The sequence below is a fragment of the Aspergillus sclerotioniger genome (assembly GCF_003184525.1).
Source record: "Aspergillus sclerotioniger CBS 115572 chromosome Unknown BO94scaffold_15, whole genome shotgun sequence".
Taxonomy (NCBI): domain Eukaryota; kingdom Fungi; phylum Ascomycota; class Eurotiomycetes; order Eurotiales; family Aspergillaceae; genus Aspergillus; species Aspergillus sclerotioniger.
This window is the reverse complement of record NW_020291005.1, coordinates 187383-200545: the sequence shown is the minus strand read 5'-3', so window position 1 is coordinate 200545 and position 13163 is coordinate 187383. Positions and strand designations below refer to the sequence as shown.

The window sequence follows — 13163 nt, the reverse complement described above, 5'->3', positions numbered from 1 at the left end:
CTCGCTTACCGGCTGAAGGGCGCACTTCCGCTCTTCCGGCCGCCGAAGCGATCAAGTGACACCACCACTTCTTCTTCTCCTTCCACCTTCCACCGTCCACCGCCGTCCTTGTTGGTCCGTTCTCCCAACACCACCACACCTCCCACACCCGCACACCTGGCGGTTGAAAGAAAAAAAAAATGACTGCTGACCACACGCCAGACCACCTCTTGGAATAAAAGAGGTCTTGTCGACACACCACCATGGCCACTCCGGCGCCCTCTCTGGCCCCGGCGCCCTGCCCGGCTCCGTTGGCACCCGCATTGGCCGCCAAGCCGACCATCTCACCGTCACCCGGACCGGGCACTCCCGGATCCGTCACCTCCAAGGAATGGGTGATTCCCCCTCGTCCCAAGCCCGGTCGCAAGCCCGCCACCGATACGCCCCCTACCAAACGCAAGGCTCAGAATCGAGCCGCCCAGAGAGCCTTCCGGGAACGCAGGGCAGCTCGCGTCAACGAACTCGAGGACCAGATCAAGAAAATCGAGGACGACCATGAGATCCACGTGGCGACATTCAAAGACCAAATCTCCAACCTCTCTCACGAGGTCGAACAATGTCGGAGTGAAATGGCCTGGTGGCGCGACCGCTGCCACGCTTTGGAAAAAGAGGTCTCTGTTGAGCGCAGCGCCAAGGAAAGCCTCGTGAAGGAGTTCCGGTCGTCATTGTCAGACAAGAACAGCTCTCGCGCGGACAAGGCTCCCTTGACACGCATTCCTGCCAGAGCCTCTTCTGCGGCAGCTCGTGTAGCTGAGGAGGAGCGGGAGGAGGTGCCCCTGGGCTGCAGCAACTGCTCGTCCGGGCACTGTCAGTGCATCGAAGACGCCTTTGGCATGCCAGGTATCGAGAGTGCCTCATCCCAATCCAAGCGGCCTGGAAGTTCGAACCGCCTCGAGCCCGAAATCAAGCCCGAGCCCGAGGAGATGGAAATCGACTTCACAACGCGATTTGCGGCCCCCCATCACATCCAGGACGATAGCGTCACTACCGTGTCCTCTCCGGCCGTCGATCCCTGTGGGTTCTGTACCGATGGCACGCCCTGCATTTGCGCTGAAATGGCCGCCCAGGAGGAGGAGCGTCGGCAGCGGAACTCGTTCGAGAACAACCGGCTGGCACCTATTCAGAATTTGTCGCAGTTCACGCCGCCACCTTCGGATGGAGACGTGCGGTCTGAGGTGACGCTCCCTCCCATCGGCCAGGCGACCAACCCCTGCGCCAATGGCCCGGGGACCTGTGCTCAATGTCTGGCCGATCCCAGGCGGACCCTTTTTTGCAAGACGCTGGCGGCCTCCCGCTCCGCGAGCGCTGCCTCCTCCGGCTGCTGCGGCGGTAAAGGCGCCGATGGTGGATGCTGCATGTCGCGCAACTCCAACCCTCAGCGCAGCGGGTCAACTCAACAACCCTCCAGCTCGCGTCGCTCCGCCACCCCATCCCTGACCTTGTCCTGCGCCGACGCCTTCACCACTCTATCCCGCCACCCGAACTTCTCCCGAGCCAGCGATGACATCTCCTCATGGCTTCCCAAGCTCCACACTCTCCCGGACCCCAACTCCAACCAACAGGAAGTCGTGCAACCAGGGTCCCGAGCTGCACTAGAGGTCGAAGCCGCCAGTGTCATGGGAGTGCTGCGCTACTTTGATCGGCGATTCGCCGACAAATAAGCCTACTCCTTTCCTCTACTTCTTCCCCTTTCCTTCTTCTCCTTCTTCCTCTTCTTCTTCTCATTTTTGATCTCTTTCTGTCTTTGTTCTCATGATACCCAAACCTGACTCATGGCACGTCTGAGTTTGTATTATACACCCCACCACCCCCCTACCCAACCTACCCCGACCCCAATCTGATGGAGAAATGCACACCTCCATAATACAATACCTCCCTTTCCTCGCTTTCTCCCCACAATCCCTCCCGGAGGACCCCCTTCCATCCAGCCCACCCAGCGGAATGAGAAGACGGCCAAAAAAAATGAATCCACAATAAAAGCAAACCTCAACGGCCTACAATACAGCCAGAAATGTCTAGAAACGGAAGATTGGGATCCGTTCCGTTTCCCAAACGACTTTAGACGGGTGAAATGAAACGATACGGCGTTTTTATTTTTTGTGTGTCCTAGCATCTATCTATTTATTTATCTATGGGATGAATCTCGGTTAGGTTTTCCTTTCTTTTATCTTCTTTGTTCTTGCTCTTCATTTCCTATATGGTTATGTATACGCATATAGAGAATAAAATATGAGTGAATGAATGAGAAAATTAATGGGGATGGCGTGTGTAAATTTTTCCTGGTATATGTCTTATGGAGGAATTGAACCCAGGGGGGATTTCCTTGGACTTTTTACCGGTGTAGTATATGTGGGATGTTGTTTGTATGACGATTTATCCTGGGTTTCTTGGCTAGTAAATGGGAGAGAGTGGGCTGGGCTGTCATTGCTTTCAGTGTGGTTACTACTACGGTTAGAAGATCTCCCATAGGTAAAAGATGCACCAGCATCCCGTGTGGATTGATATTATCTACACATTATAATGACAGGCTCCAACGCCCCATTGCCATCCCGCTCCGTATGTGATAAGTGACATGGTGAAACCCGGAAAAAAAAATAAAGGAGTAAATACAGTACATCCCATAGCAGCGTTAGTTGGTATTGGTATTAAACGATGAAGGAAGAAAAGGTAAGGAGATGGAACAGGGTGAGAGGAGAGCACGGAGTGAAAATAAGGCGGTCGCGCGTAACAAAGCCGAGTTTATCGCAACTGGCGTATTCGACTCTAGAAACGACCTCCACTAGTCATGGAGTCTTCGTCCCCGGTAAAGCTAGCGCTCCCCATGAGACTGGCGCCCCAGATACCGGCAATCCCCCACATGCCAACTCTCCAGCCCCGATACAGACCCTTGAGGCCTTGGCCCTGGCGTTTCCGCGGCACAACTTGCTTATTCAACAGCTCACGCGCACGCTCGACCTCCGGCGCGACTGCGAGTCCCTCTTCATAAACCACTCCCCACATTGTGCCAATGATGCCGCGGTAAGTCTGGGGGGTAGGAACGATGGTTTCAACCGCCGGAACTTTAGTCTGGGCCGTGGTGGAAGACGAGGCAGAGCGGACGGAGCCACTCGATTGTTGCCGAATACTGGGGGATGTGAATGTCGCAATCTGCGCGCGACGGAGGACGGTCTCCAGAGGAAAGCGGACTGCAAGCTCCAGACCTGAGCCTAGGAAGGTGAACAGGCCCCATGCTGACGGGTTCAAGACGGGGTCAATGGAGAGGTATGTTTTCAAGACCAGGGGTGTCGTGTTGGTGATGAAGTTGGGCAGACTGGAGTGGAGGATGGTGATTGGGATCAGGTGAGAGGGAATGGTGCAGTTTGGGGTCGGGATCTGGCGAAGGGCCCGCAGCAGCGAGCGGGGACCGTGAGTGGCCGGAGTGAGGATGAGGAATGTGCGTGCGGTGTCAATGGGCGAGAGGAGCATCGCCGACAGCGATGAGGAGATGAACGACAGGATCAACGTCGCGACGGGGGAGGTTGACGTCAGAATGTCTGCAGTCATGGAAGACGTGACATCCTCCTCTGGAAGGCCCACAATTGCGGATAGCAAACTGCGGATGAATGTATTCAAGGTCGGGAGGAGCAGGGAGTAGATGAAGGTTGCGTTGGTTGCTTTCCAGGGTGACGTTGGTCCGCTGGTGGTCCAGAGCTGGGAGAGCACCTCCATCAGGGAGGAGGGGTTCTTGATGCTCAAGGCATATCGGGAAGACGCCGTCGAGGATGGAATATAGCCGCTTCGGTCAGTAATATGGCGTTGAGGCTTTCGCGATCGAGAATTGCATGGTGGTGGCACGGCGGGAGCTGCAGATGTAAAATAGTTGCTCTCATCGTCGGAGGAGAGGGATTCCTATCAAGTCCACGCGGGCGTCATGTTAGCCATCTTCATTCCACCATAGCAATGGGGCAGCTTGTACATACCTCTTCGTCGCCAGATTCGCCCTCACCCTGGCTGCTCACGCCAGAGCTCCGCCGATCATGCCTCGCCCACTGTTCCTCCGCAACATAATCAGGCACCACATAAGCTTGCAGGATAGTTTTGGCGACGTCAAAAGGCTGGGCAGTTAAGACGCCGGTATAGCGCCAGATAGCTTGGTCCAAGGCATCCCGGATCCAGCTGGACAGCGAGGGGGAGTTGTCGAGGTATTCGGAGTAGTCCAAGTCGGGCAGAAGATCGCGCGCCGAACCGCCAAAGACTTGAGTGGCCGATGACGCATCGGGAGGGGACGAGGCGTTGGCGGCATCGAGACCGAGTGAAGGAGGGATGTAGTAGGGCCGGAGAGGATTGGGCCCATCGAGCGGGGCAGTCATCATGAGCTGGAGAAGGGGGGAGGGGGAGAGGGGGGGAGGGAAAGAGATGGAAAGGATAGGATGATTGGGGAGGGAGGGGGAATAATGAGGAGAAGAAGTGGAATGGATTGAGCTCGGAGAAGAAGTCGAAAAAAGAAAGCCGACGAATGAAGATGGCCGAATTTCCCGCCGCCGTCGGCCTCGCCTTTTTTTCCCGCCCCAGGATTCGCTCGCTCGTCGTCTTCTGCCTCGTCGCGCCCTCTCCACTCTGCTTGACTGCTCTTCTCCCCTCGCGCAGTGTCTCTATCCCTCCCTGTTCTCCCTGCTCGTCTTCTTTTCGGTCTGCTCCGATCACTCCACGCCATGTCGTTCTGGAAGGAAGCCTGTCTGAACCTGCGTCATGCCCTCCCCAAGACCGGGGAAAGCATCGGTCGCTCCCAGTCCAAGCGATTCCTCACTTCTTCTTCTTCTTCGGCCCAGTCGTCCCGCTTTCTCGGCTCCAGCAGACTTCCGATCAATGCGCGGAGAACCCTTCTGAGCCAATGGTCCGGGGCCGCTGCCTCGGGTCGCCGCAGCTTCTCCGTTACGGCCGGTGCTCAGCACGGCCATATCACGCCGCCAAAGCCGGGAGAGGAGTGAGTCATTGTCCATACTGGATTCATGCACCATACGCTAACTCTACTTCCCGCGCAGGATCAATGTGACCTTCATCGATAAGGACGGCGTGAAGATTGATCTCCAAGTCTCCGAGGGCGACAATTTGCTAGACATCGCACAGGCCAACGACATCGAAATGGAGGGTGCGTAGATTGTCCGGTGCTGAATCGTGTAATTCATTGGCTGACAACCCTTGTGTTCTAGGTGCCTGTGGCGGTTCATGCGCCTGCTCGACGTGCCACGTGATTGTCGATGAGCCGGACATGTTCGACAAGATGGAAGAGCCGTCGGACGATGAGAACGACATGCTGGACCTTGCATTCGGTTTGACGGAGACCTCCCGCCTGGGATGCCAAGTCGTGATGAGCAAGGACCTCGATGGTCTCGTGGTCCGGCTGCCGTCCATGACTCGGAACCTGCAGGCAAGCGATTTCGAGCCGAAGAAATAAGATTATTGTACTATATACGAGGGGCTTCTGTGATGGACTGTATGATTATCAAGCGTATACACTGGGGAGGGTTCCATGACTATGATTATGCGGGCTCAACGGTTGCAAACGAACGTGTCTCTATTGGGTATTCCGATCTCCATTCACATTTGGCATGGTACCTGTAAATAGCATATCACTTTTAATCCAAACTCTTGAGAAAAAGAACAATAAAGAACCCCCGAACGCCCAGGTATGCCAGGTCTCTAACAGCGAACAGAAACACTCGTAACCGCTTAGGCCTCCTCGATCTTCAACGGCTTGCCCTTCTTCCCGCTGATCAAATCCAAGAATCCTTGCTTGCTGACTTCGTTCACGGCCTTCTCGCGCTCGCTGATACCAATGGTTCCCTTCTTGCGCTCTGCCTTGGCTGCTTCCTCTCCGCGGACCTGAGCCGCGCGGACGGCATTGAACAGCTTCACCACACCACGCTGGGCGATCTTGCGCAGGCGCTTCTCCTCCTCAGCCACCGCACCGGCCTGGCCACGCTGCAGGCCCATGACATCGCGAATGCGACCCCGGTCCAGCTCCTCCTTCTTCTCCGCACGCATCTTGGCGCGCGCTTGCCTGTCCAGCTTCTCCTCAGCAATGTCGGTACTCTTCTGGGCTGCATCTTTGCTGCGCGACAGCACCGGATCGTCTCGAACGGATGTGGGCAGTTTGGTGGACAGAATCTTCGCGATGGAGGTGGAGAAAGCCGAGGGATCATTACGCTTGGAAACGGCTCTGCGACCCGTCGTCGTGGGCATAGAGGTATCGGAATCGGCACCATCTTCGTCATCAGAGACATCCGATCCTTTTAAATCAGATTCCACCTCGACATCCTCGTCGTCGTCGTCGTCGGCTTCTTCGTTGTCGGAGCTTTCCTCTTTCTTTTCCACCTTAGTCTTCGTGGAGGCACCAATCGACTTGGTCTGCTTCTTCAGTTTCTTCACCTGAACCTCCTCGTCGTCTGAATCGGCCAGGTTGACGGCCTTGAAATCGGTGGGTTCATCGTCTTCGGACTCCTCGGAGCTGCTGTGGTATGTGCGCTGCTTTCTGAACTTCTTCTTGGGACCGGCCTGCAACGACTCGAGGACCTTGCGCTTTTTCATGTGGGGAGGCATGGTGACGGCGAGACTGACTCCTTGGAAATTGGCTTGAGAGAATTTGGACTGAGGCAGAAGTGGAGGAAAGGTCGGGCTCGGATTGAAGTCTTGAATCCGGAACTTTTTTTCCCAGCAATTTTTGGGTCGTCGCGGGCGGCCAGGCGGCGGGCGGCTGTGATTGGCCGCGGGGCTCTCCGCATCGCTTCGATCGCTGGCCTCAGCTCTGGCCTCCCATCGCCTCATCTCTCTCTCCTCGCTTCCCCTCTCCTGCGCCCCCGTCATTTCCTTTGGTCTGGTTCCTGGCAGCCAGTCTCTCTTTCTCTGCCCAATACCCTCTAACCTGATACCCCCAGTCCCGACACCAATCCCCCGTCATGGTCCTCCAGGATCTCGGGCGGCGAATCAACGCCGCCGTCAATGATCTGACTCGCTCCAGTAACCTGGACGAGAAGGTGAGTTCCTGGGCATTCCTCTCTAGCTGACCTCCCTGCTAACATACTTAGGCCTTTGATGACATGATCAAAGAAATCTGCGCCGCCCTGCTGTCCGCCGACGTCAACGTCCGCCTGGTCCAGACCCTCCGCAAGTCCATCAAGTCCAGCGTGAACTTTGCCTCTCTCCCTCCCGCCGTGAACAAGAAGCGTCTCATTCAGAAGGCCGTCTTTGATGAGCTGGTGTCCCTGGTCGATCCCCATGCGGAGCCCTTCCGCCCCAAGAAGGGCCGCTCCAACGTGATCATGTTCGTCGGTCTGCAGGGTGCCGGTAAAACCACCACCTGTACCAAGCTGGCCCGCCACTACCAGATGCGCGGCTTCAAGACCGCCCTCGTCTGTGCCGATACCTTCCGAGCCGGTGCCTTCGACCAGCTGAAGCAGAACGCCACCAAGGCCAAGATCCCTTACTACGGTAGCCTGACGCAGACCGACCCCGCCATCGTCGCCGCGGAGGGTGTGGCCAAGTTCAAAAAGGAGCGCTTCGAGATCATCATTGTCGATACCAGTGGTCGTCATAAGCAGGAGGAGGAGCTCTTCACCGAAATGACCCAGATTCAAACCGCCGTCACCCCTGACCAGACCATCCTCGTTCTCGATAGCACCATCGGTCAGGCTGCCGAGGCCCAGTCATCCGCTTTCAAGGCCACTGCAGACTTCGGAGCCATCATCATCACCAAGACGGATGGTCACGCCGCCGGAGGTGGTGCCATCTCCGCCGTCGCCGCAACCCACACCCCCATCATCTACCTCGGTACGGGTGAGCACCTGATGGACCTGGAACGTTTCGAGCCGAAGGCCTTCATCCAGAAGCTCCTGGGCATGGGCGACATGGCTGGACTCGTGGAGCACGTGCAAGCTGTGACGAAGGACTCGGCCTCCGCCAAGGAGACCTACAAACACATCTCGGAGGGTATCTACACGCTTCGCGACTTCCGAGAGAACATCACCTCGATCATGAAGATGGGACCCCTCTCGAAGCTGTCCGGCATGATCCCCGGTCTCTCCAACCTGACTGCGGGACTCGACGACGAAGACGGCTCCATGAAACTCCGTCGCATGATCTACATTTTCGACAGCATGACTGCAGCCGAACTCGACGGCGACGGCAAGATGTTCGTCGAGAAGCCCAGCCGAATGGTCCGTATTGCTTGCGGCAGCGGCACTACCGTCCGCGAAGTGGAAGACCTCCTCTCCCAGCACCGCATGATGGCCGGCATGGCCAAGCGCGTCGGTGGACAGAAGAAGCAGATGCAGCGCGCCCAGAACATGCTCAAGGGCGGCAATAAGGAGCAGCAGCTGGCCGCCATGCAGAAGCGCATGGCCGCGATGGGCGGCGCTGGCGGCGGTGGCTTCCCCGGTATGCCCGGCATGGGCGACATGGCCAAGATGATGCAGATGTTGCAAGGCCAAGGCGGTGGTGGCGGTGGTCTCCCCGGTCTAGGCGGAATGGATCTACAAAGTATGATGAGCCAAATGAGCGGATTGATGGGCGGCGGCGGTGGTGGTGGTGGTGGCCGAGGTAGAGGACGGTGATGATGACGATGCACGCATTTTCTGTTTCCCACGGCTTCTCTCTTTTGTCCTCACATTCCATGACTATATTACTACTCCTCCTTTCATCATCTTGAATTCTGCACCGACTCTCCGGTATCATGCCGCTTATGGGTCACTCACTATTCACGTCGTTCCTCAATTGTAACTAGCATATGATGGTGTTGGGCGTGCTTTGATTATTATATTTCTTCCTTGCTTGCTTGATATTCTTTTTATATTACTTCTGTGATCTTCTATTGGGATATCACTATGATCGATACCTCATGTTGATGGTGTGGGGTGGGTTGCGGAAGTGGAAGTGGAATATATTTTCCTGGATTTGCGATGGTCGGTTATCTTCAAAAATACTATAGACTGCCTGAATAATACCGCAATACTTCACTACTACTAGTGTTACTGCTTCTCGTAAATAAACTTCTAATGTCAGGTGATCAATCAGTAACGAGGCATCAGTCTCCGACCACCTCTGTGTATAATTTTTCTGTGTATTTGAAGTCCTACTAACGGAACCGTCAAGCTTTATCGGTGTCAATCCCTTAGAAGTCCATATACGGCTACATGATAGAGAATGGTTATGGGATCATTAATCATATTATTTAACCAATTACTAATGCCAATTCTATCGATAGATAAGAAGGCTTAGCATGGATCGGATGTGTCCAGACATCAGTCTACTCTTTCCACACGTCTGATTTTGTCGAGCAGCTCGAACACTTGCTCTGTCGCATACGAGAACAGTTCGCCAGCTGTCTCTTCGACGCGGCCTATCATCGACTGGATGGATGCTGCCCAGCTCTTGGCCTCGCGCTCGTCCAGGAGGAGCTTGCCCGGCGGAAAGTGAGGGTGTTTCCAGGCGGACGAAGAAGCGACCACGGCCTCGTATCCGGGCAAAGGAACGCTGAGGGAGTGTTGCCAAACAAGGTCGGTGTCGATATAGAGTGAGTAAGTGAAGACAGAGCTGGGGACGGTGATGGCTGCACCGGTCTTGGTGTCGATGGTCTCGTCCCGAACATCTATGTTGATCAGCCCGTACTTAGTGTTTCCTTCTGGGATGTACTTAATTGCGACGTCTTCATCATCGTCTTGGTGGTAAGTCGGGATAGGGAGGTAGAACATGTTCAGCGGTCCGACACAGAACTCGTGCAGACCTTCTCCCGCGGTATTGGGGAGCAGCTCCTCGGGGGTCAGGTTGAGATCTGGGTCTGGGAATCGGGTGGCTCCAAACTCGTGGCGATCTCCGCTGAGAAGGACAACGCGGATGCCGAGCTCGCGCTCTGCGCGCCACATGGCCTCGAAGACAACGCGACGCTCATTCAAGAACCCACCCCAGGTGTCAGTCGTGCCAACGTGCCAGTTCTTGGTGAAAGGGACGCTGGATGCCACAATCTTCCAGCGGACTTCGGATGGCTCCGGACGGGCAAGGAAGGCGAGAAGGGACTGGAGCTGTGCAGAGCCGAGGATGGAGGAGTCGGGCTGAGCAGGCTCGGACCGGTAGGTGCGGGTGTCCAGCATGAAGAACGAGGCCGGACCATTGATAAACGAGAAGTAGGTGGTGTTCTCGGGTCTCGCAAAGGGCGTCGGTGGAATAGGAGGGTTCGCGCTGACGTGGTAGTGGATGTAGGGGTCAAAAGCAGCAGGGTACGGCGCGGTGGTATTCCCCTTGGACCAGTCGTTCTCAATCTCGTGGTCATCGAGCGTATGGATCCAAGGGAGATCGATGGCTGGACTGCCCTCGGGCTCGAACCATGACGGGGATGAGTAGACCCGACGGTACTCGCTGCGGTAGTGAGAGATAGATGATCCAAATCGCTGAGGTACATCGACATAGATAAAGTCCCCCAGGAACAGCATGAAAGCCGGCCGGAGCAGCGACGACAGTGAGTTGACCGTCTCTGTCATCTTCTCGATTCCTGGAATCCGCAATGGATGTGACAACGGGTTGTAGGGGAAGTTCGCCTTCATACAACTCGAGGTGAGGAAGCTGAGGTGGTTGGCCGATTTCGAGCCGGGCATCGGTGCGGTGACGAAGGAGCCCGTCAGGTTGTTGGACAGGGAGTATCGATACGCAGAAGCCGGTTCCAGGCCCCTAATTATCACGGTCGTTGTAAAATCCGTTGTGTCATCCAGGGAGTAGATGACGCCCTCTTCAGTCCATCGCGAGGGGTCCTCCTCCGCTGCCTGGTAGAACACCATCAAGGGTAGCTGGGCAGCATCGGGCTCACGAACCAACAGGTTTGCTGTGGTCGGAGAAACATAACCGATGCGGGAGAAGGTGACATCTTGGCTGGGGTAGACAACGAAGCCTCTCACCACAAAGTCCAGGGTAAGCAGGGTGAGGGCGATATTGATCAGGACGGTCAAGCGCGTTGACAGCGGTAGCCTGGCGGACGGCAGACCGGTCAACAGGGTCTTAAGAACGCCCTGAGTGGGTGGCACCGAAGACCCTATAGCAGCATATCATCAATATGGTTTCACAGATCTTGCATATGTTGGGTTGACTCACTGGACGCAGGCTGAGCACTCTTGTTGCCCTTGTGGTGATCGGGGGTGTTTGGGTCGGCCGGCCGACCGAGTGACACCAATGAAGCCACGTACACAGCAAACAATGTGAAGATGAGGGGTGGGAAGTGATGGCCGGGGATCTAAACGAGACAGAATTAGCCGCGATGATATATGAGGTAACATGGGAGACAGTCCACGGACCCAGCGGAGGAAGAAGAAGGCCGTAGCTCGGAGGGCCGCGGAGCTCGTAGCGGCGGCCACGCGGGGAACGGATACCATGGCGACGAGGAGCTGTAGATAGATACTACGTGAATGAGGGGCAGTGATGAATCATGACCAGCCCATGCAGCTCTTCCTGAGAGGGGAACTGTTGGAAATATGGAACTCCAACAAAGGCGGAGAAGCTGGAGAAGCTGGAGAAGCAAGCGGAAAGGCGGAAGGGATGCGCCGCAGCGATGACGACATTACGCCAGCACCATGAATAAGCCACCAACCATTATTTACACGGGCTTTAGGTAACTCCAGCACGGGCTCGAATTCAGGAATTCCCCAAAAATTCACCATAACCTATCTATCGCTGCTGCATCATGTCACGGAGTACATTCATCAAGTTGCTGGCCATCGGCCCCGATAGCAGCTGGCGCGCCCCATCCACCAAATCCTTCATGTGCATGCTCAAGGTCATCTCAGCTGCCCACTGCCACGGCGCTTGTCGGTCCCCCGGCTTTGCGTTGAAGTATTCCCAGCCCATGACACCCCCGAAACCCGGGAACTGATCAATCAGCAGCGCCAAAACCGGCCCGATTTTGTCCTGTGGCACGTAGCCCTGCGCTCCATTGCCCGGGTTCGTCAATAGCCCGTACACCAGCCGATTCGGAGACCAGCCCTGTGCAACCATGGCAGCATACATCCGAGGATCCTCCGCGCGTCCCCATCCGTTATAGAACTGTGTATTGTACCAACTGATCTTGGCCGCTCTCTGCTGTTCCAGCTCGCGATAGTCGAATCCTGAGAGATTGCCCAAGCCCAACATTGCCGCCGCGACCGGAGCCAACGTAATGATAAACTCATCGCCCATGTCCAACTTGAGCCGATCAATCAGTCGGATGATGCCTCGCAACGACATCTCCTCCTCCACATCCAGGTCTAGCCCGTCCAGTTGATGGCGCCACACCATGTCCCGCAAGGGCTGGTAGTAACGTTCGAATTTCTCCTCGTCTCCATCGAGGCTGCGGAACGAGCCCTGTGCGGCGCCCCCGAGCATTCCCATGATACGAACCCCGCCTTGCTTCATGAGGGGCACCTCTTCCCACAGCGGCTCGTAGATCGGATCATGAGGCGGATCATTGTTCAGTGTAATATGCTGCGGATCGGCATTGAGGTGGAAAGCTGCCAGAATAACGTGGGTGATGCCGGTGTTGTTCTCCAACAGGGGGAGCATGGAGACATACTGGTCGTCGGCACAGATGGTTTGGTGATAGAGGATCACCCGACGTTGCTCGGGTTGTGGGGGTACGGGAGGCATCGTTCGGATCGCGCGTAAAGGAGAGGAAAGAGTGAGTCAATCTCAGTGGAAGAATAAGCAGTAGAATGAGCGTAACGGCGACTTTGAATGGTTTCAGCGGGGAAGCGAGCCATGCGTAATCAGTCGCCAGGTGGTCTGAATGATGGCCCACCGATTAGCCAGTCGGCTCGCCCATCGTCTCAGATGACTGGGGATGCAGGGTATACAGATAGCTCCAAAGGAGAGTAACGATGCACAAAGTGTCACCACCAGGCAGGAAAGCAGTGGACTTGAGCCTTATCTTGTGCGTCTTGGTCAATTCATTTCTGGCTGCCATCTTGGGGATGGTTACGTAATCATCCCCGCTCGCGTTGGAATGGCTTCATGCGATTTGTTCACAGGGATTGTTTCAAGGAAAATGGAAAAGGGTGTGCTTTTGTCTTTCCATGCTTCCTCTCACTAAGATCAGTGGCTTATAAGTCTTGTGTGGACTGTATAATATCACTGGG

General features: G+C 55.7%; 8 protein-coding genes across 8 annotated transcripts; 3 read left to right on the top strand and 5 right to left on the bottom strand.

The window, feature by feature from the left end:
• Window positions 1-242: 242 nt before the first annotated feature.
• On the top strand, window positions 243-1700 carry hapX (bZIP transcription factor HapX; the record flags this gene model as incomplete). The annotated part of the gene is made up of 1 exon (XM_025613303.1): window positions 243-1700. The coding sequence occupies one exon, from the start codon at window positions 243-245 to the stop codon at window positions 1698-1700; it is 1458 nt and encodes a 485-aa protein (XP_025466970.1).
• Window positions 1701-1754: 54 nt separating this feature from the next.
• BO94DRAFT_80540 (uncharacterized protein) lies at window positions 1755-2241 on the bottom strand. The gene has a single exon (XM_025617679.1). It carries the CDS (start codon window positions 2150-2152, stop codon window positions 1832-1834), a length of 321 nt encoding a protein of 106 aa, XP_025466969.1. The 5' UTR covers window positions 2153-2241; the 3' UTR covers window positions 1755-1831.
• Window positions 2242-2501: 260 nt separating this feature from the next.
• On the bottom strand, window positions 2502-4455 carry BO94DRAFT_493005 (mitofusin complex protein UGO1). Its single transcript, XM_025609192.1, has 2 exons — window positions 3999-4455; window positions 2502-3927 (listed from the first exon to the last, which is right to left on the bottom strand). Exons 1-2 carry the CDS (start codon window positions 4389-4391, stop codon window positions 2803-2805), a joined length of 1518 nt encoding a protein of 505 aa, XP_025466968.1. The 5' UTR covers window positions 4392-4455; the 3' UTR covers window positions 2502-2802.
• A 153-nt stretch (window positions 4456-4608) lies between these two features.
• BO94DRAFT_535536 (ferredoxin family 2Fe-2S iron-sulfur cluster binding protein) lies at window positions 4609-5679 on the top strand. Its single transcript, XM_025611807.1, has 3 exons — window positions 4609-5002; window positions 5061-5167; window positions 5229-5679. The coding sequence occupies exons 1-3, from the start codon at window positions 4731-4733 to the stop codon at window positions 5471-5473; spliced, it is 624 nt and encodes a 207-aa protein (XP_025466967.1). The 5' UTR covers window positions 4609-4730; the 3' UTR covers window positions 5474-5679.
• On the bottom strand, window positions 5570-6699 carry BO94DRAFT_535535 (rRNA-processing protein RRP15). The gene has a single exon (XM_025611806.1). It carries the CDS (start codon window positions 6616-6618, stop codon window positions 5749-5751), a length of 870 nt encoding a protein of 289 aa, XP_025466966.1. The 5' UTR covers window positions 6619-6699; the 3' UTR covers window positions 5570-5748.
• Window positions 6700-6862: 163 nt separating this feature from the next.
• BO94DRAFT_517417 (RNA-binding signal recognition particle subunit SRP54) lies at window positions 6863-9030 on the top strand. The gene is made up of 2 exons (XM_025609993.1): window positions 6863-7052; window positions 7104-9030. Exons 1-2 carry the CDS (start codon window positions 6975-6977, stop codon window positions 8625-8627), a joined length of 1602 nt encoding a protein of 533 aa, XP_025466965.1. The 5' UTR covers window positions 6863-6974; the 3' UTR covers window positions 8628-9030.
• A 284-nt stretch (window positions 9031-9314) lies between these two features.
• BO94DRAFT_546614 (alkaline phosphatase family protein) lies at window positions 9315-11429 on the bottom strand (the record flags this gene model as incomplete). Its single annotated transcript, XM_025613302.1, has 3 exons — window positions 9315-11092; window positions 11152-11290; window positions 11352-11429. 3 exons carry the CDS (start codon window positions 11427-11429, stop codon window positions 9315-9317), a joined length of 1995 nt encoding a protein of 664 aa, XP_025466964.1.
• Window positions 11430-11575: 146 nt separating this feature from the next.
• Window positions 11576-12892, bottom strand: BO94DRAFT_80466 (putative class III chitinase). The gene is made up of 2 exons (XM_025617678.1): window positions 12882-12892; window positions 11576-12810 (listed from the first exon to the last, which is right to left on the bottom strand). The coding sequence occupies exon 2, from the start codon at window positions 12673-12675 to the stop codon at window positions 11722-11724; it is 954 nt and encodes a 317-aa protein (XP_025466963.1). The 5' UTR covers window positions 12676-12810; window positions 12882-12892; the 3' UTR covers window positions 11576-11721.
• Between the last annotated feature and the right edge of the window lie 271 nt (window positions 12893-13163).